General features: G+C 43.4%; 1 protein-coding gene across 3 annotated transcripts in view; it reads right to left on the bottom strand.

Moving 5' to 3' along the window:
- mcamb (melanoma cell adhesion molecule b) overlaps positions 1 to 21,966 on the bottom strand; it is a 153,376-nt gene that overhangs the window by 56,442 nt on the left and 74,968 nt on the right. For all 3 annotated transcript variants that reach the window (XM_048562128.2, XM_048562126.2, XM_048562129.2), the window contains exons 2-4: positions 11,161 to 11,288; positions 6,032 to 6,245; positions 2,374 to 2,444 (exon numbers count right to left, since the gene is read on the bottom strand). In XM_048562128.2, the coding sequence (XP_048418085.2) occupies positions 2,374 to 2,444; positions 6,032 to 6,245; positions 11,161 to 11,288 (413 nt within the window). The remainder of the gene's footprint in view (positions 1 to 2,373; positions 2,445 to 6,031; positions 6,246 to 11,160; positions 11,289 to 21,966) is intronic.

Here is a 21,966-nt window from a genome sequence, read left to right as displayed (position 1 = left end):
TTTGCCCTGGATGGTATCAAACTTCTTGAGTGTTACTGGAGTTGCAGCCATCCAGGCAAGTGGGGATTATTCTATCCCACTCCTGACTTGTGCCTTGTAGATGGTGGACAGGCTTTGGGGAGTCAGGAGGAGAGTTACTCACCACAGTATTCCCAGCTTCTGGCCTGCTGTTGTAGCCGCTGTGTTCGTGATGAGTACAGTTGAATTTCAGGTCAAATGGTAACCCCAGGATGTTGATAGTAGGGAATTCAGCGATGGTAACAACATTGATTGCCAAGGGGCGGTGATTCAATCGTCTCTTATTGGAGACTGTCATAGCCTGGTATTTGTGGGGCATGAATGTTCCCAGCCACTTGTCAGCCCAAGCCTGGGTATTGTCCAGATGTTTTTTGCATTTGCACAAGGACTGCTTTAGTATCTGACGAGTCATGAATAGTGCTGAACTCTGCGCATTCATCAGCAAACATCCCACCTCTGGCCTTGAGAGAGAGAAGGTCATTGATGAAGCAGCTGAAGATGGTTGGACCGAGGACACTACCCTGAGGAACTCCTGCAGAGATGTCCTGGAGCTGAGGTGACTGATCTCCAACAACCACGACCATCTTCCAATGCGTCAGGTCTGACTCTAACTACTGGGGCGCTTGCCCCCGATACCCATTGATTATGGTTTTGCTCGGTTCCTTGATGCCACACTCAGTCGAATGCAGCCTGATGTCAAGGGCTGTCACTGTCACCTCACCCCAGCTATTCAGCTCTTTTGTCCATGTTTGAACCAAGGCTGTAATGAGGCCAGGAGCTGAGTGGTCCTTATGGAACCCAAACTGGGTGTTGGTGAGCAGGTGCTGCTTGATAGCTCTGTTACTGACACCTTCCATTGCTTTCCGGATGATCGAGCGGTGACTGATGGGGCGGTAATTGGCCGGGATTGGATTTGTCCTGCTTTTTGTGTACGGGACATACTTGGGCAATTTTCCACATTGTCGGTAGATCCCAGTGTTGTAACTATACTGGAACAGCTTGGCTAGGGGAGTGGCAAGGTCTGGAGCACAAGTCTTCAGTACTATTGCTGGAATGTTATCAGGGCCCATAGCCTTTGCAGTATCCAGTGTCTCCTACAGTTTGTTGATATCATGTGGAGTGAATGGAATTGGCTGAAGACTGGTATCTGTGATGCTGGGGACCACTGGAGGAGGCTGAGGTGGATCATCCACTCAACACTTCTGGCTGAAGATTGCTGCAAAAGCTTCAGCTTTATCTTTTGCACTGATGTACTGGGCTCTTCCATCATTGAGGATGGGGACGTTTGTGGACCCTCCTCCTCCAGTGAGTTGTTTAATTGTCCACTACCATTCATGACTGATGCAAAGCTTAGATCTGATCCTTTTGTTGTGGGATTGATAAGCTCTGTCTATCACTTGTTGCTTTTGCTGTTTGGCGGCTTCACCAGGTTGATGCCTCATTTTCAGGTATACCTGGTGCTGCTCCTGGCGTGCCCTACAACACTCTCCATTGAACCAGGGTTAATCCCCTGGCTTGATGGTAATGAGGGGCATGCCAGGCCATGAGGTTACAGATTGTGCTGGAAAACAATTCTGCTGCTGTTTGATGGCCCACAGCGCCTCATGGATGCTCAGTTTGAGTTGTTAGATCTGTGTGAAGTCTGTCCCATTCAGCAAACTAAATGTAGTTTTCCATTTTCCCTCTTCCTCCCTTCTTCATTAGTAGCACTTTTTAGTTAACAGGAAACTGTCTAAAAATCAATAGACTTTTGAAAGATAAATCAATTTCACTACTTCGCTGGCCACCACCTCAACAATGGGGGTAAAGCTCATCAGTTCTGGGCAATTTATCAACTTTCCACAGAGTTAACTCTTCAAACGCCATCTTTCCTGATACCAATTTCTTTGGTTAAATTAAGTTTCATAAATCTCTTGGTCGCCCAGTATTTCTGGGAGATCTTCAGCATCTTCCTCCATGAAGACAGATGCTAAATAATTGTTTTGTCTCTTTGCCATTTACCTGTTCTCCATTAAAAAAAAATGGGAGGCACCTTACCTTTATTTATAATAAATTGCTTAAAACAGACTCACTGTCTTTGTAGTCTTGGAAGATGAGCCCACCTTTTAGTTTGTTAAAGCTTAACCTACCAGTCAGTGAACTCAAGGATGAGCTGTGATATTACACCATACAAAAAGACTTGGGTTATTTTGAGAGACAATCAGAATATATTGGCATGTGGTACTGAAGGGGAAATTGAACTTTCTTCTTAAACTCTACAGATATCTGTGAATCTCTTCAATTTCTTTACACATTAAAATAAATCTGAAGTATAAAAGTGAGACAACTAACTGACAGTATTTCAGCTTTGCCTACCTTTGATGGTTCTGTTTTCATGACTGATATGAGGTTATTACTTGGCCGTATCTCAGGTCTTTCTGGTGCACCTGCGAGAAAAGCAGAAATTGGTAAATCAGAAACAGGGGCATTTTAATGAAAAACTAGGGCTTGGCTCTTATCTATCCTTGCCCAATCATAATCAGGTATTGGCCAAAATAGAACATATTGTAATCACAAAGAGAGCCAGGAGATAACATGCAGGGAAAAATAATGGACACTGAGTTTTGAGGGTATACAATATGTTGCCCGAGAGGATGGTAGGCCATCCTTTGGGGAAGGTAGTGCTATAGTAGTGATGTCACTAGAATAGTTAATCAGGTCCCCACGATTCTGGGGACACGGGTTCAGATTCCATCATGCCACATAGTGAAAGCTGAACTCAATAAAAATCTGGAGTAAAATGGTGACCATGTAACTACGTGCACTGACAGACATCTTTGTATCCTCTGTGGCCACAGGCGAGGTCCCAGAGAACTGGAGAATAGCCAATGTTGTCCCATTATTTAAGAAGGGTAACAGGGACAATCCAGGAAATTACAGGCCTGAGAGCCTCACATCAGTAGTAGAGAAATTATTGGAAAAGAATCTCAGGGACAAGATCTGTATGCAATTAGAAACAAATGTACTTACTAGCGCCAGCATGGTTTTGTGCAGGGGAGGTCATGCCTCACTAACATGATTGAGTTATTTGAGGAGGTGATGAAGATGATTGATGAGGGAAAAGTGGCTGATGTCGTCCACATGGACTTCAGTAAAGCCCCTGACCAGGTCCCTCATGGCAGACTGGGTACAGAAGGTGAAGTCACATGGTATTAAGGATGAGCTGGCAAGATGGATACAGAACTGGCTTAGTTATAGGAGACATGGGGTAGTGATGGAAGGATGCCTTTCGGAATGGAGGGTTGTGAGTAGTGGTGTTTCCACAGGGATCAATGCAGGGGCCTCTGCTGTTTGTAATTTACAAAAATGATTACAGAAAAATGTAGCTGCTCTAATTAGTAAGTTTGTGGATGATACAAAGATTGGCGGAGTTGCAGATAGTGAGGAGGATTATTAGAGGATACATAGTATAAGGATTGAGTATAGGATGTTGCCTGGTATGGGGGATTTTAGCTATGAAGAAGGGCAGGCTGGACTGGACTTGTTTTCATTGGAAAGCAGGAGATTGAGGGGCAATCTAGAAGAAGTTTATAAGATTTTGAATGGCATGGATAGAGGGGTAAATATGAGGTTTTTCTGAGGGTGGAGGGGTCAATTACTAGAGGACACAGGTTCAAGGTGTGAGGGGGGAAAAGTTTAAAAGAGATGTGCAAGCTTTTCACACAAAGGGTGATGAGTGCCTAGAATACACTACCAGATGTGGTGGTAGAAGCAGATGCAATAGCAGATTTCGATAAACATCTGGACGAGCACATGAATAGGAAGGGAATAGAGGGGTACAGATCCTATAAGTGAAGACAGTTTTAGTACAGAATGGAAAAATGTGTCCATGCAGGCTCGGAGGACCAAAGGGTCTGTTCCTGTGCTGTATTGGTCTTTGTACTGTTGATTATCATAAAAAATATCTAGTTCACTAATGCCTTTTAGAGAATGAAATCTACCATCTTTATCTGGTCTGGCCTAATTGTGACTCCAGATCTACAACAATGTGGCTGACATTTAACTGGCCTCAGACAATTAGAGACAAAATAATAAGGTTAAAGAGGGAGCTTGGGCTTGGAGGTAGCAGATGTGGGTGAGAACCTAACTGAGTACTTTGCGTTAATATTCACCCAGGAGAAGGATATGGAGGATACTGAGATTTGTGTGGAGCATGCCTATATGCTGCGGCATTGAGATTAAGAAAGAAGTGGTGATGGATCTCTTGAAGAGCGTTAAGGTGGATAAGTCCCCAAGGTCCAATGGAATCTACCCCAGGTTGTTGAGAGAGGCATGACAGAAGATTGAGGGCTTTAGCCAAGATCTTTGTATCCTCACTAGCCTCTGAAGTGGTCCCAGAGGACTGGCCAGTAGCTACTGTTGTTCCTCTGCTCCAGAAGGGAAACAGGGATAATCCAGGAAACTACAGACTAGTGAGTCTCACATCAGTGGTTGCGGAGCTGCTGGAGAGATTTCTTTGGGATAGGGTTTACACACATTTGGAAAAGCATGGCCTAATTAGGGACAGTCAGCATGGCTTTGTGCAGGGCAGGTCATGTCTTACTAAGGTGATTGAAATCGATGAGGGTAGAGCAGCGGATGTTGTTTACATAGATTTTAGAAAAGCTTTTGACAAGGTCCCTCATGGTTGGCTCATCTAGAAGATTAGGATGCTTGGGATACATGGTGACTTGGCTGCATGGATTCAGTATTGGCTTACCCATAGAAGACAGAGGGTAATGGTGGAAGGATGTTTTCCAGGCTGGAGGTCCGTGACTAGTTGTGTTCCACAGGGATTTGTACTGGGGCCTGTGCTGTTTGTGATTTTTATAAATGACTTGGATGAAAACATAAAAGGGTGAGTTGGCACATTTGCAGACAATACAAAGGCCAGTGGATTTGTGGAGACTGCAGAAGGTTATCAAAGGATACAGTGGAATATAGATCAGTTGCAGATATGGATGGAGAAATGGCAGATAGAGTTTAATCTGAGTAAGTGTGAGATGCTGCGCTTTGGGAGATCAAATGTTAAGAAAACATATACAGTCAATGGCAGGACCCTGAGCAGGATTGTTGAACAGGAGCGTCTTGGGTTTAAGTCCATAGCTCCCTGAAAGTGGCCATGGAAGTAGACAGGGTGGTAAAGAAGGTATATGGCATGCTTGCCTTTATTGGGCAGGGAATGGAGTACAAGAGCCAGGATGTCATGTTGCAGCTTTATAAGACTTTGGTTGGGCTACATTTAGAGTACTGTGTTCAGTTCAGGTCGCCACATTACAGGAAGGATCTAGAGGCTGCTGAGAGGGTGCAGAAAAGGTTTACCGGGATGCTGCCTGGATTAGAGGGCAAGAACTATAAGGAGAGGCTGGAAAAACTAAGGTTTTTTTTCTCTGGAGCAGTACAGGCTAAGGGGAGACTTGATAGAAGTCTGTAAAATTATGAGAGGCATAGATAGGGTTGACAGGTCAGAACTGTCTTCCCAAAGTTGTAATGTCTATTACTAGGGAACACACATTTAAGGAGAGGGGGAGAAAGTTTAAAGGAGACGTGAGGGACAAGTTTCTTTTTACACAGAGAGTGGTAGGAGTCTGGAACACCAAGCCAGGGATGATACAATAGGGGAATTTAAGGAAAAATTAGATAAACACATGAATATGCAAGAAATAGACCAAAGGCAGACAGAAGAAGTGAGTTTAATTTGGTGTCATGTTTGGCACGACATCGTGAGGAAAGGTGCTGGCCCTGTGTTGTACAGTTCTATGTTCTAAATGGTATATTCAGTGATTTCCTCATCCCACAAACAAATTAAAAACACATTCAATGGGAAATTGGATAAATATTTGAAAGATTAAAAAAATTACAGGTAACTGGGATACAGTAGGGCATGTGGTACCAATTGGATACCATTCAAATGAGCTGGCTTGGGCAAGATGGGTCTCATTTATGTTGTATTATTCTAGGATTCTAAAAGATTGTTCCAGAAAAGAAATCTCACCATAAACCTTCAGCTCTGTTGTGGCTTCACCATTGCCTGCTGGACCAGCACCAACTTGGCAACAAAATGTCCGCTCATCTTGAAGCTCAACATTGTCAATGGTCAGAGTGTAGCTCTTATCCACATTGATTCGATCAGTGTAATCAGTGTTATTGTTAATAATTCTGTTTTCTTCATCTTGGAAATAGATTCGTTGCCGAGTATTCTTCTCCATCTGAACACATAAGTTTAAATTGAAAGATTATTAATAAAAACTAAGTTGTATAACTTACTGACCCTTGAGCTGCCTCACTTTATGCTGCACAGTAAACACAGCTGAAAGATGACCTACTTCAACTCAGCGGACAATGCTAGATGGCAGTGGCATCAGGAGATGCTGAATAATGGAATTGTTTTCAATTTATCTCCCAAATCTAATGCATGTTTTCACTTTCAAAATGATATGTAAATTGTTACAATATACATTTGCTTGGAGTCTGAAAAATGTACTTTAAAAACATTGAACAATTTCTCCTTTAAATCTGCTTACTTTTCCAAGTAAAAGATTCGGCTTCGGGTATCTGCGCGAGTTCCGGTTACACCTGTTTCCTTGTGGGATATGTGCAGCATTCCCTATTGCCATCCTACTCAGGCCCAGTACTACACTCATTCTCTGAATTATCAATGACTGCATCACCGCAACTTCCAGCTCTCATCAGAACTTGAAAAGTATCAACTTTGGTTCCAATTTCCATCCTTTTCTAATCTTTGCTTGGGAGATCTCTAGGTCTTACAGTCATTGACTTCTCTGTTTTGATTTCAGAGGACAGGCTGTCCACCGAAATCCTTTACAAATGAACTGAAGCTGACAGTTATCTTGACTACATTTCCTCATACCCTGCTTCCAAGAAGAACTCCATTCCACTTGGACAGTTTCTCTCTTTGTCTCATCTGCTCCTATAATGTCACCTTCCTCAAACTTCCTTTTTATTCAGCTGAAGAATTCCGTCCACTCTGATTGAGAACCTTCAGCCCTCACTCTTCGCCCTCCCTCCTAGAACAACAGACCTCCCCTTGTCCTCACTTCCCATGCCACCGCACTTCATGATAAAAGGATTATCCTCTACCATTTCCATCACCTCCAGCAGGATGCCAGCACTAAACACATCATTCTATCTCCTGGCAAATTTCTGCAGGCACTATTCCATCTTCAACACCCTGGTACACTTCTCTGTTATTCCCAATATCTCTCCGCCACCACCAACCCCATGACACCTTCTCATCCAATCACAAAAGATTGGAAACGGCCCTTTATTTCCTCCCTCCTTAATGCTAAGGCCCCAAACATACCTTCAGGTGAAAGAGCAACTTACTTGTACTTCTTTTGATCTAGTCTAGTATTTGCTGCTCACAATAAGGTCTCTTCTGCATTGCCAAGACTAAATATCGACTAGGTGACCAATCTATGGAACACCTTGCTGTCTACAAGAAATGACCTTAGCCTTCTGGTTATTTGCCATTTTAATAAATCATCTTGCACCCACGTTAACATATCTGACCTAGACCTGCTGTAATATTCCAGCAAAGCCCGAGCGAGCTAGGGGAACAGCACTTCATTTTCCACATAGGTACTTTATAGCTTTCAGGATTCAACATTGAGTTCAACAGACTCAGACCATGAACTCTGTCCTCCATCACAGACCACAGAAATGGTACAGTACAGAACAGGCCATTCAGACCATCTTCTGCATGTTAACTCAAAGACACCCAGATGCCCTTTTTAATACCATCATCCTGCATATGGTCAATTATAGCAGCTTCTTTCTCTCTCCCACCCCTCGTCACCAACAGCCCCAACATTTTGTTAGCAATGGTTTGCACTCAGCAGAGGTAACCTACTTCCAGTCATTAATTACCATCCATATTAACTCTCCATCCCCACTTGTACTTTCGCACTTTGCTCTGGATATCCTTACTATCTGCTCCACTTCACCCACTTCTTTACAGCTTTAAACTATTCATTTTCCAGCCCCGTTCAATTCTGAAAAGCAGTCCAATTGGACTTAAAATTGTTAACTTTGTTTTAGGATACTGCCAGGCCTACTGGTTTCTTCAGCACTTTCAGTTTGACCTTCAAATCATTAGTTTTTTTTAATAGATAAGATTTGTCAACTAAGTGATAGATTTCAAAGCGCAATATTTCTCATGTTATTGCACTACAGGATGTTACAACAGTCGCACTATAAATGGCATCTTCCAGTCCCACAGTGATGAGCTGTGTTACCAAGGGATCAGTTAGTCACACAATAATACAGCTGCATTATCAAGGAGTCTGTCAATCATACGGGTAGTTCTCCTACAACTCAATTGTGTGACCTCATGCTATAGAAAAATGGCCTTATGGGGAAATTGCTATAGAAAAATCGCTATACTATCTAGCAGAAAGTTTGCTTTATCCAAACAGCATCCACTGTTCATCAGTCAAAATACAGCTAATTTGCATTGATGAAACATGCATTATAGCAGAATTACCTGTCCAGTGACAGGGTCGTAGTACTGAAGGAATCGCCAGTCAGCCAGGAACATGGCTGTGATACAGTAACATAGGAGCAGGAGTAGGCCATTGAAACCTTTGAGTTTGCTCAGCATTAATGATGATCATGGCTGATCATTGACCTTAATACCCTAATATCACCCTTCACCCATATCCCCTGATCCCTTTAGCCTCATGAGGGGTATAGACAGGGTGGATAGCAAGAAACTTCTTCCCAGACTGGGGGACTCAGTTACTAGGGGTCATGAGTTCAAAGTGACAGGAGGAAAGTTTAAGGGAGATATGCGTGGTAAGTTCTTTACACAGAGGGTGGTGGGCGCATGGAACACGTTGCCAGTGGAGGTGGTAGACGCAGTCACGTTAGTGTCTTTTAAGATATATTTGGACAGGTACATGGATGGGCAGGGAGCAAAGCGATACAGACCCTTAGAAAATAGATGACAGGTTAGACAGAGGATCTCAATCAGCGCTGGCTTGGAGGGCCGAAGGGCCTGTTCCTGTGCTGTAGGTTTCTTTGTTCTTTGTACCTCCTTCTTGAGAACATAATGATTTTGCCTGAACCACTTTCTGTAAAAGTGAATTCCACAGGTCGGCACTTTGAGTAAATAAACTTCTCATCTCAGTCTGAAAGGTTTACCCCTTATCCTGGGCTCCCTACCATGAGGAACATCTCTCCTGCATTTAACCTCTCTCGTCCTCTTAGAACTTTACAGGTTTCTAGGAGATAACCCCTCATTCTTCTAAACTCCAGTGAATACAGTCCTCACCAATTTCAATCTATCCTCATATGTCAGTCCTACCATCCCAGGAATCAATCTGGTAAACCTTCACTCTACAACAACCTTCCTCAGATAAGGAGGCCAAAACTATACACAATATTTCAGGTGTAACTTCCCCAGTGTTCTGTATAATTGCAGTGAGACATCCTTGTTTCCGTATTCAAATTCTCTCACCACAAAGGCCAACCTAGAGTTTGCTATCTGTACTACCCACTGCACCTGCACTATTACTTTCAGCGGCTAGGTGCGCAAGGGCACCCAGGTCTCATTGAACATTTCCCTCTCAATTTACAGCCAATCCTCTGCCTACTATTTTTTATACTAAAGTGGATAGACTCACACTTATCCACATTATAGTGCAACTAAACCTGTCCAAATCACACTCCACATCCTCCTCACAGCTCACTTTTCCACCCAGCTTTCTGTCATCTGCAAACTGAAATTTACATTTAATTCCCTCATCTCAATCATTTATGTATCCTGTGAATAGCTGGGGTCCTAGTACTGACCGCTGTTGTAGTCGTCACTGCCAGCCATTCTAAAAAAGAGCCATTTATTCCTACAGAGATAATGGGAACTGCAGATGCTGGAGAATCCAAGATAATAAAATGTGGGGCTGGATGAACACAGCAGGCCAAGCAGCATCCCAGGAGCACAAAAGCTGACGTTTCAGGCCTAGACCCTTCATAAGAGATCTAGGCCCGAAACGTCAGCTTTTGTGCTTCTGAGATGCTGCTCGGCCTGCTGTGTTCATCCAGCCCCACACTTTGTTACCATTTATTCCTACTCTTTGTTTACTGTCTGTTAGCCAATATTCTATCCATCTGAAAAAACCACTCTCAATTCCACACACTTTAATCTTATGTGGGACTCTGTCTCATAAACCTTCTGAAACTCCAAGCACACATCCTGAAATAGTTGCAGAGGCCATCACTAAATCATCCTTTATTTATATGCACACAGTACGTCACTTCTGACCAGCTAGCTCTGAGCCAGTCCCTATAGTAAGGAAGTTTTCTGAGACCCGTGTTCATATCTGTCAGCCAGGACTCCCTAATTGGCCCAGGTTAACAGCCCCAATCAGGGATGTCATTCTCATCCACCTGGCCAACCATGTTCCAATTACTACATATCCACTGACTTCTCTTGATCAACATACTCAAAGAATTCCAGTAGATTTGTCGTCACGCATGATTTTCCTTTTGTAAATCCACGCTGGTATGTGATTCCATCAATGTTTTCCAAGTGTTGTGTTATAAAATTCTCATAATGGAATCCAGCATCTTCCCCACTACCAATGTCAGACTCACTGCCCTACAGTTCCCTGTTTTCTTTCTGTCTGCCTTTCATGGGGTATGTTAACTACTGCCCAATCTGTAGGAACTGTTCCAGAGAGTCTAAAGAACCTTGGATGATCCATGCACTATTTCTTGGGGCTCTTTCTTAAGTACTTTGGGATGTAGATTATCAGGCCCTGGAGATATATCAGCCTTCGAACCCTTCAGTTTCTGCCTCTCAGTAAACCTGGTGTTCCCTGTTTCTGGTATGTTTTTCATGTGCCCCTTTGTGAAGACAGAAGAAAAGTCTGAATTTAGTTCATCAGCCCTTTCTGTTCCCCATTATAAATTCCCCTGTTTCTGACCAAAAGTGACTTATGTTAGTTTTCACCTATCTTTTTTCCTGTAACATGCCTGTAGAAACTTTCACAGCCAGTTCTTTGATCCCTTGATAATCTTGTGTGGATCATGTCAGTCATGCAGCAATAGGGTATATAATTGTGGGAGTATTAATTTAAGTAGTAATACAGTTCTACTCACAACAAACCATTGGACATATTTCATAGTGCTTGGAGTGGATATCTCGGGAACACATGGTATGCTGATGGGCTTTCCAATCTCTGCTTCCACCACAGGTGGTATAGAAACTTGAACACCGCCAATTATGCCTGTGAGAAAAGATGAAAAAAGAGTTCATTAGCTTCAAATGTTTTCTCTGCCACTCCCAATACACGGGCTGCTTAAAAAATAAAGTTGAAATGGTCCACACACTACATTAGTGATTGTTACGGTGAGACATGTACGGTACAGTATATGAGAACACATTCACTAAAGTGAATTATATCAGACGTTGTTAGAGTGAGAAGAAGTGTTACTATCTTTGAGAAGGTATGTGTGTTAATGTTGCTACAGCGACAGCAATTGTAAATATACTTTCTTGGAAATGTTTCCAATATTTCCTCAGGAGAAGAGAATTTAAAGCATGCACTAAACCTTTCAGATGGTGCAATGTCTGGCCTTTAATAACCTATTTTGCAATATATTGCTTTGTAATGGGACACAGTTCTAAGAGCCACGGGAAAATATGGGTATAAAGCACAAACACTGGTGAATAAAGTTTTTTTGCAGGTAAGGTCAAGGTGGTTCTTCAATGTGACTGTGGTGATTGGAATGAGCTCAGCCAGATGGATCATATGGGATCTCAGTTGCCTGGTTGAGGCTGTTAACCTGGTCTAATCAGGGAGCCCTGGCTGACAGATATAAACAGGAGTGTCCAGGATTCTGCTCACTCTCTGAGCCAGTACTGAGCTAGCCGGGTCAGTGTCATGTATGATGCATACGTAAATAAAGGGTAACTTTTGTGATGGGACACGTGGAGTTATTTCAGTGACCACACCTGTAACACCAACTGCCAAGTGTATGAAATTGTGTATAAACAATGTTGCTGGTAGCAACTGGGGACAGAAAGTTGTGTGCAACTCTCATGTATTATTGATTTTATCATTTGGAGAGGTAACCACTTGACTGAAATTGTCAGCAGTCGCTCTTACCATTACCTGCTGGTTGAACCTCTTCAATCGATGGGCAAAACAAACTAGAAAAGCTCCAAATTCAGTGTTGTGCCAAGGATAGAAACGTGGACTGCCTCAGAAATGCTTGCTGTAGTTGTTAGGTACAGACAGTTAAATACTATACTTGGTGCATTTAGCCAATGCATGTTTGCATGTTAAATAAAAACCAAAAGAACTGCGGATGCTGTAAATCAGGAACAAAGATAAAGTTGCTGGAAAAACTCAGCGGGTCTGACAGCATCTGTGAAGGAGAAAACAGAGTTCACGTTTCTGGTCCGGTGACCCTTCCTCAGTGTTCTGAGGACCAAGTTTGTGCACAAGCTTAAGCAGCAAGTGATAAGGCAGGACAAAGCAACTCTGCAACCAATGGGTCAGATCTAAACTCTCCAATTCTGCCACTTCTAGTCATGAATGACATCGCACAATTAAACAACTGGCTGGAGGTGGAATTACAAGTACCCACAAATATCCACATCCTCAATGACGGGGTGCCCAGCACATCAGTGTACAGAACTACAGCATTTGCAGGCATTTTTAGCCAGAATTGCTAAGTGGATGATCCATCTCAGTCTCCTCCAAAGGTCTCCAGCATTAAATATGCCAGTCTCCAGCTATTTCAATGCACTATACCTGAGATCAAGAAATGGTTGGAGGCACTAGATGCTGCAAAAGTTCTGGGCCCTGAAGTTCTAGCTATGCTCAGTGACCTGGCCTTCACAGCCTTCTGTGGCAGTGAATTCCATAGATTCACCACCATCTGGCTGAAGACGTTTCTCCTTATCACCGTTCTAAAAGGTCTTCCCTTTACTCTAAGGCTGTGCCCTCAGGTCCGAGTCTCTCCTGCTAATGGAAACACCTTCCCAACATCCATTCTGTCCAGGCCTTTCAGTATGCTGTAAGTTTCAAATAGATTCCTTTGCCTTAACACCATGGGCCCTTATCTTACTCAGCAGCCTCTTGTGCTGCACCTTGTCAAAGGCCTTCTTCAAGTCCAGGTAGATAACATCCATTGGCTCTCCTTGGTCTACCCCGCTCGTTACATCCTCAAAGAATTCTAGCAGATCTGTCAGGCATGCCCTTCCCTTGATGAAACCATGCTGACTTTGCCCTATTTTGCCATACACTTTCAAGTATTCAGAAATCTCATCCTTCACAACGGATTCCAAAATCTTACCAACGACTGAGGACAGGCTAATCGGCCTGTAATTTCCCATCTTTCACCTCATTTCCTTCTTAAATGGGAGGGTTACATCAGCGATTTTCCAGTCCTCTGGGACCCTCCCTGACACCAGTGATTCCTAAAAGATCAACATTAACACCTCCACTATCTCTTCAGCTATCTCCCTAAGAACTCTGGGGTGTAGTCCAGCTGGTCCTGGTCACTTATCCACCTTCAGACCTTTGTTTTTCTAGCACCTTCTCCTTGGTGGCAGCCACCATACTCACCTCTGCCCCTCGACTCTCTTGAATTTTTGTGATATTCCTCATGTCCTCCACCATGAACACTGACAAAAAATATTTGTTCAGTTCCTCAGCCATTTCTTTGTTCCCTGTTACTAGTTTAAAGCATCATTTTCCAGTGGTCCAATGTCCACTTTTGTCTTTCTTTTACTTTTTTTATGTCTAAAGAAACTCTTGCAATCTTCTTTTATATTACTGGTTAGAATACCATTATATTTAATTTTTTCCCCTCCTTATTTCTTTTTCAGTTGTCAAGTGTTGGTCTTTGTAAGCTTCCCAATCCTCTAGTTTCCCACTGCCCTTCGCCACATCATATGCTTTCTCTTTTGCTTTCGTGCTGTCCCCGACTTCCCTAGTCAGCCATGGTTCCCTCATCCTCCCTGTACCATGCTTCTTTTTCCTCGGGACAAATTTTTGCTGCATCTCCTGATTTACTCCCAGAAACTCCTGTCTTCATTTTTCTACTGTCTTTCCTGCTGGGCTGCTCCCCCAGTCTATTCTACCCAGCTCCTCCCTCATGCCTCTGTAGTTGCCTTTATTCAACTGTAATACCGTTATATTTAATTCCAGCTTCTCCCCCTCGAATTGCAGAGTAAATTTTATCATATTATGGACATTGCCTCCTGAAGTCTCCTTCACCTTATGCTCCCTTATCACATCTGCCTCATTGCACAACACTAAATCCAGTATTGCCTGTTCCCTTGTGAGCTCCACCACAAGCTGCTCCAAAAAGCCATCTGGTAGACATTCTACAAATTCCTTTTATTGCAATCCACTAACTACCCGACTTTCCCAGTCCAGCTGCATATGGAAATCCCCCATGATCACTGTAACCTTGCCTTTCTTACACACCTTTCCAACTCCTGGTGTACCTTGCACCCCAGCTCCTGACTACTGTTCAGAAGCTTGTACATAATTCCCATTGTGGGTTTTTTTAAAAATCTGTTTCTTCAACTTTACCCACACGGTTTCTATACCATCTGACCCTACTTGACCCATTTATTACTCATAAGACACTCCTACCTCCTCTGCCCACCTATATGTCTTTTCAATAGGATGTGTATCCTTGGACATATAGCTCCCAGTTACAGCCACATCTCTGTGATGCCCACCACATCATAAACTGCCAATTTCAGTCTGCACAAGCTCATTTACTTTATTCCTTATACTGTGTGCATTCAGATACAATACCTTCAGTCCTGTATTTACCATTCCTTATCTCGTTGTCATCCTTTTATCCGATTTGCTTGAAGTTAGATTCATAATATTTTCCAAACACTCCGTCCTATTTTGTGTTCTGGCAACTTTAATAACCTCTCCCGAGATCTCCTTTCTTTTCATTTTCTTCAAATTTTTCCATGCACTTGAATCCACACACCCCTCTCCACCCCACCCGTAACATACTCACCCACTCACTCACTGGGGTACACACACACACACACACACACACACACACACACACACACAGAGACACACACATGCACACTCACTCACTGGGGTACACACACACACACACACACACACAGACACAACCCCTGCTGCTTTGTTTCCCTTCCCCCTCTGGACTCTTGTTATCTCATTGTTGAAGGATTCCCTCTTTCCAACTGCCCCTTTACCTGCAAATAGCCACTCCCAATTAACTGTTTGAAAGTTCTTGCCTAGTACAGTCAAAATTAGCATTATTCCAATAAAGAATTCTAACTTTTAGATCCGGTCTATCCTTTTCTATAGCTGTTGTGGTTGCAGGGTTAGGTTGAGAAATAGTTAATCTGGAAGTGGTTGGCTGTGGTTCATGGTCTTCTGTTTCATGAAGGGGCGGGTGGCTTAAAAAGACATTCAGTTTTTGCTGCTGTGCTCTTTTCTTCTTTCACGAAGCAGATGTTCAGACGGTGCTAAATAAGATCTTATTCCACGAACTGTTGCCCTGCTGCGTTCTGCGTTCTGCATTGTAATTGTTGTCCTGTAAGAGCTGCAATCACTTCTCAATTTCCTTCAGGACAGAAGACAAAACAGAAGTGGAAAGCTCTCACGGTGCTACATCCTGAACTTCACCTTCTTCATCTCCAGTTTCCACTTCCCCTTCAGCAATAAGTTGTTGTGGATCAGCTGTAGAGAGATCTTCAACGTGGGACTCAAGCAACTTTCAACATCCTCACTCCCCATTTCTTCAAATCCAACTTGCTTTGCAAGATCAACACACAATGATCTTTGATTCTTGGGAGCTCCTCTGGTGGTTAAAAGCCTTTAAAATCTTTAAACAAATCTGGGAGAAGCTTCTGCCAAACTGCGTGCAGGCAGCCCTTACTGATATCACCCCAGGCCTCCACAACAATCTCAATTGCATTCTTGATGGTAAAACTTGTCCAAAATGGAAGAACACTGTCCTTATCCCTCTCAGTGGCTGCAATCAGCCTCGTACATATGCATCTTAAATAATAAGCTTTAAAAGCTGCTATTACACCCCGATCCATGGATTGAAGGTGAGAGGTTGAGTTTAGGGACTGATGTTTTCTGAAAGTTGACCAATTGTGGGAGGATGACTTGATGGGTTATCCAGGATGAGGAGCACCGATGGAATCACGTTATAGCCAACACAGCTTCATGTTGCAGAAATAGTGTTCCCCTATTCACCAGTCATGTTAAAGCCAATTTGTATGGCCAGAACACGCACTGTAGCAGAATGGCTCTATTTTTGCACAGTATTATTTTCAGGGGGTTTTACGGGTGGCTTCCTGCCAATTAACTTTTCTAATGCAATTGTCCACTGCTAAGCTCATTATGTATTCAGGCTTCATGTATTCTTCTCATTCAATCATGTAGTCACCGGGGCAAAATTACTTGGTAGTTCCAAGATTCTGTATAGTTCACACTTAGTCAACGTACTTAAAGCCTAGCTGCACCTTATTTCAAACAACTTAAGCCAGAAATTGCCCTTCATAGTCTGCAGCTACAATATTTTTCACTGGAGACATCCCAGAAAGGGAGGTTGGCGATTTGTTTTTGCAGAGAGGGATCAGGAGTTGTTGGCAGTCGAGTGGAGGGCCAGCCACTTTGCTGCAGACCAGCAAAAAAGATCACAGCACCAGGCCCAGCCAGCCTGGACGGGGATAACAGCTCAGATCAATGCCATTTCACAGATCAAAATCAATATACAGCAGGGTCCCAAGAAGGTCAATGATCTTCTGCAGTCTACAGGTGTAAATACCAGTATGTTTGCTCTGCCACTGCACACAGCTTCCACCAGGGCACTTGGTCTACCATTCTTGCTATCACACAGACTTGCTCAACTCCATGGTTCACACTCATCATCTTCCACAACAACTAACCCATCTGGCTAAAAAATCCATGCAATCCACAGAGGCTGGCTGCCTTCACGTAAAAGCAAAGTGAGTGAGTTCTGAGAAGCTAACAGTCATAAATGTATCCTGTTTAGATGCATGACATAGTTGTGTCCCTGTGTGAAAGTGACCAAGTCAAATGTGTCCTTGAGCTCCAAGGTGATTTCCCCAAGGACTGAACTGAATTATGAGTTGAATCAAAGAACCAGAGATGCTCTGACATCAGTCAGTGTAGTGAGGCCAGTGTTTTGCTGATGCCGATTTCAGTTGATAAAGGGTAGAGGCAGTCACTGACCGTTGAGTGTGCCAGGAGATGTTGAATGGACTTGAGCATGGAAGGCCAGAAAAGCAACCAGCAAGCTGCATCTAGCACACTGAGTTTATATGGAGATTAACACCATCTAGTGTCACCAGTGCATAGGAGAATCACAAACTATTAAATGAGATGAGAATAGCTAATATTAAAATGTATGGAAATGAGGTGGTCGCTGCACACACCCAAGAAGTTCAGTATCTGTTGAAACCTTAAGGGGAAAATTGGACATTTTTCTCCTCAATGTTGAGAATCAGATTTTCTTATTTTTGATGTTATTTTATTAACATTTCTCACTATTGGTTACTTTGCTCAAAAACTATACCCATAGTTTTCAAAACGAGATGAGGAAATATCCAGGTGATAAGCACGGGGAATGTATAAGCGGTGTTTCTCTCATTTGTAAATCAAAACATACATGTAAAAACAGATTTTAAAGAAATAACTTCTAAAAAATGGCTACACTCAGTGAAGTGTATGGATTCAGTCTAACAAAAAGATGATTGTACTTGGGGCAAAGCAGGGGGATGGATAGGCAAACATGGAAAGGCTTCTGTTCTAAAGGCCCACAGGGCTGTTTTATATCTACAAGACACGCCTCTCAACTCTGTAGGGGATGCCCATTGGAATTCCTTCAGGCATCTAAGGGGCCACCTTTGGGTTTAACTCAGGTGATTAAAGTCCCTGGCAGAGGCCAAGAAATACCTGTGCGACAGAAGGACAAACTGATAAAATTTGTGAGTGGTCCTTTTAAAGGTAGAAGTCCAATATGATTTATGTGTTAGTTTTCAAGTTTTTCCCTCTGGGAATGGTGAATGAAAACAGGATGAGGGTCGGGGGTAAGAGCTGGAAGGAACAGTTTGTAGGACCTTTCAGTAGCCAAATCTCCCCAAACCCTGACCACTTTCCTGAAGACTGTTTCCATGTTCAGACAGCATGCCTTGTAACATCCTCCAAAACCAGGCCAGTGGGAAGTCACTGGCAAACCTGATGGGGCTTTCCAAGGGTTTGGGAAATTCAGACAGGTTCTGTTAAACACTTAGGTACCACTATATTACAGTAGCCGTGGGAATAATAGGTGTCTATTGGCTCATTATTTCGCCCAATTACCATCTCACCGTCGGCATCAGGAATCTTATATCAATTGCCTTTCGCCCTCTGACTTAATCAGAAGGAGGTTTTGCCAGCACCAGGGCGATGCCTAGCCACCACTGTTCGGGCAACACAGGCTGCATCTATCCCAAACAGTACAAACCTATGACTCCCACTCTGCCAGCCTTTTACTCTGTGCTGCTGAATCCAGATGTTCCCAATTAAGGAAATGAAAATTCGTTCAACTGCTACCAGTGGCAGGAATCTATTTCTGGCTTTCTCTCCTCTCTCTAGCCGTGCTCCATTTGTGGCTTGACGGAGTTTGTAAATAAGCTTCACAGTCTGCTTAGTAAAAAAATTAGCCTTCACATATTTTGGCAGTAATGTCTCAATAGCTGCATTCATTCTGTTTATCCTTACTGGCCAGCCATCCACCAACTTGATTGCAACGTCAAACACACATAATCTGTTAAGGTTAAAATTAGGAATTGGCACAAAGCTCTGTTAACTCTCTCAGTGCAATCTGTAGTTTAAGTACAAATAAGGAGGATACAAGAATGCATAAAATGAGAAGACTTTGCAACAGCTGTGATACAGTGCATTCTGTATTATTCCACAGAGTGAAAGATGTGCAGCTTTATCGTTTAGTTTTACACAGTGTTTGCACACACACCACTACACTTCCTCCTCCCCATCACTGATAAATGAAGTTCCAAAAAGCTGGGAGAAGGGTACATATCTGGAACACACGTCTCACCATAAAGACTCTATACTCCCATCAACTTTCTCTTAACTTTCTCTTTTGCAGTTTCTATTCCACAAACTCTGACTATCCTTCAAAACCACACTCAAACGTCTGCTCTTTGTCTGCATGTCAAATAGTGTTGCTTGTATTCGCCTACTGTTCTGTGAAAGGGGTTATTATGAACAGCACGTTCTGCTATTGTAGAGGCAACGTATTTTTCTTTTCCCTTTATTCTTCCATGTGATATGGACACTGTCTTGCACATCCCCAGTTGCCATTGAACTGAAAGTTAACTGCCAGTAAACCAATCTATAACATTGTTATGAACGTGGAGTGACATGTAGGTCAGACCAGGTAAGGGTGACAGATTTCCCTTGTGTCCGCAATTACTATTACAGTCACTCTTTGTTTCTGGGGAAACCAATGCCTTTGGTGCTAATTGGTGAAAGAGGAGCCCACTACAAGATTGCTGTCCCTGGAAATGGTGACAGGGTCTCATCATGCATCAGATTCCAGCCATTCCCACTCCTCTTCCCACTCCATTGGCGACATGTCCATCCTGGGCCTCCCCAATGTCACAATGAGGCCACATGTAAACTGGAGGAACATCTCATATTCCATCTCAGGAGCTTACAGCCCATGGCCTCAACATAGAGTTCATCAGCTTCAAAATCTCCCCATCCCTGGCCTTGTCCCATGTCCAGCCCACCCTCTCATCCCCACCTCCACAACCTGACACAACCTGTCCATCTTCTTTCTCACTTATCCACTCCACCATTTCCACTGACCAATCTCTATAACCCCCTACCTGCATCCACCTATTGCCATTCCACCTACCTTCACCCAGCCCCACCCAATTTATTTCTGAGCTCCCTGCCCCCTCCCCAGTCCTGACGAAGGGTCCAGACCCAAAATGTTGACTTTCCTGTTCCTCTGATGCTGCCAGACCTGCCGAGTTCCTCCAGCTCCACATTTCATCGACTCTGACTCCAGCATCTGCAGTCCTCACTATCTCCAAGTTCCCACTTCATCTGGCTATTTGCATGCAGGAAAGGAACGGTCAGCATTGGTTTAGGCAAGAAGGCGGAAATCCCACTTGGGACACCATTACAGCTTATTTACCAACTTGTTTCAGCTGATTCCAGGCAGGATCACAATGGGGAAATATCTATAGTGTTATCGGGTTATGATGTCAGGCCACTATTAACTTAAATCAGCAATACAGCTCAGTAGCAGAGATTTGTCTGATTTTCCTTTTGTGAATCTGAGGACGCTGAGAATAGTTGATGCAACCAGTTCCACCTGCCACAGGATTTCTGTAGGTTATATGGAATATTTTACCATTGACATTGTTATGACCAACTAGGGTAGTGGCCATATATTAAGTCCACTGTTCCCAGAGTTGTCAGCATGGTGGCTCAGTGATTAGCACTGCAATCTCTCAGCGCCAGGGACCCGGGTTCAATTCCAGCGTCGGGCGACTGTCTGTGTGGAGTTTGCACATTCTCCCTGTGTCTGTGTGGGTTTCCTCTGGGTGCTCCGGTTTCCTCCCACAGTCCGAAGATGTGTAGGTTAGGTGGATTGGCCATGGAAAATTGCCTGTAGTGTTCAGGGGTGTGTAGATCAGGTGGGTTATACGGGGATGCTTGGGCTTTTCAGGCCTAAGGGCCTGTTTCCACACTGTAGGGATTCTATGTTTGTGCCAAATGTTATAGTGTTTTTTGTAAGATACGCTCAATATCGCAATTGCACTGTTTATAGAAATAACTTGCTGGCTTCTATCTTTTCACCTTTCCACCATCTTCAAAAGGGTGAAAAGATAGACCTATTCTTCCCTCGTAAAGCATAGTGTAGGACATGTTGTGAATGTACAATTTGATGTGGAAGTGTGCATTCCGATTTGAGTATTTTGGCATGGATATTCTCCCACCTTTGGAGAATTTGCACCCTCTTCCTCATCCTACAGTCTCCACTCTTCCAGCAGAAATCCTCTCACCCCCTCCAGGTGACTTCCACCTGCTGTACACCCCACTTGCAGTGTCCCTCACCCTCCAATTCCTTTCCCCACCTTCTCTTCCGCTGTATTGTTCCTCTTCCTCCGTTGTCTCCCTCTTTTGTGCTCCCTTCTCCTCAGTCCTCAGGTACAGACTGTGAGCAAGAATGTGATCGTTTTCCAGCATTCTGTTGACTCTGGTACAGCTTCCAATGGATTGGACAGTAGCTAATGTAACTCCATGCTTTAAAAAAGGATGGAGAGAGAACATAGGGAATTATAGGCCTGTTAGCTTGACATCAGTGGTGGGGAAAATGCTGGAGTCAATCATTAAGGATGTAATAACTGCATATTTGGAAAGTAGGGACAGAATTGGTCCAAGTCAGCGCGGATTCACGAAAGGGAATTCATGCTTGACAGATCTTCTGGAATTTTTTTTAGGATGTGACCAGTACAGTGGACAAGGGTGAATCAATAGATGTTGTATACCTGGATTTTCAAAAGGCTTTCGACAAGGTTCTATTGAAGAGATTGGTAAGGAAAATTAAAGCTCATTGTATCGGAGGTAATGTACAGACATGGATAGAGAACTGTTTGGAAGACAGGAAGCAGATAGTTGGAATAAATGGGTCCTTGTGAAAATGTCAGACACTGAGGAGTGGGACGTCAGAGGGTTCATGCTGGAACCCCAGCTGTTCACAAAAATTTGGACAAAGGAATTGAATGCAATATCTCCAAATTTGCAGATGACTCTAAGTTGGGTGGCAGTGTGTGCTGTGAAGAGGGTGCTAAGAGGCTGTAGGGTGACTGGAACAAACTGGCTGAGTAGGCAA

The sequence above is a fragment of the Stegostoma tigrinum genome, chromosome 32 (genome assembly GCF_030684315.1).
Source record: "Stegostoma tigrinum isolate sSteTig4 chromosome 32, sSteTig4.hap1, whole genome shotgun sequence".
Taxonomy (NCBI): Eukaryota; Metazoa; Chordata; class Chondrichthyes; order Orectolobiformes; family Stegostomatidae; genus Stegostoma; species Stegostoma tigrinum.
The sequence above is the reverse complement of the archived record's forward strand: the minus strand, read 5'-3'. Positions and strand labels throughout refer to the sequence as shown.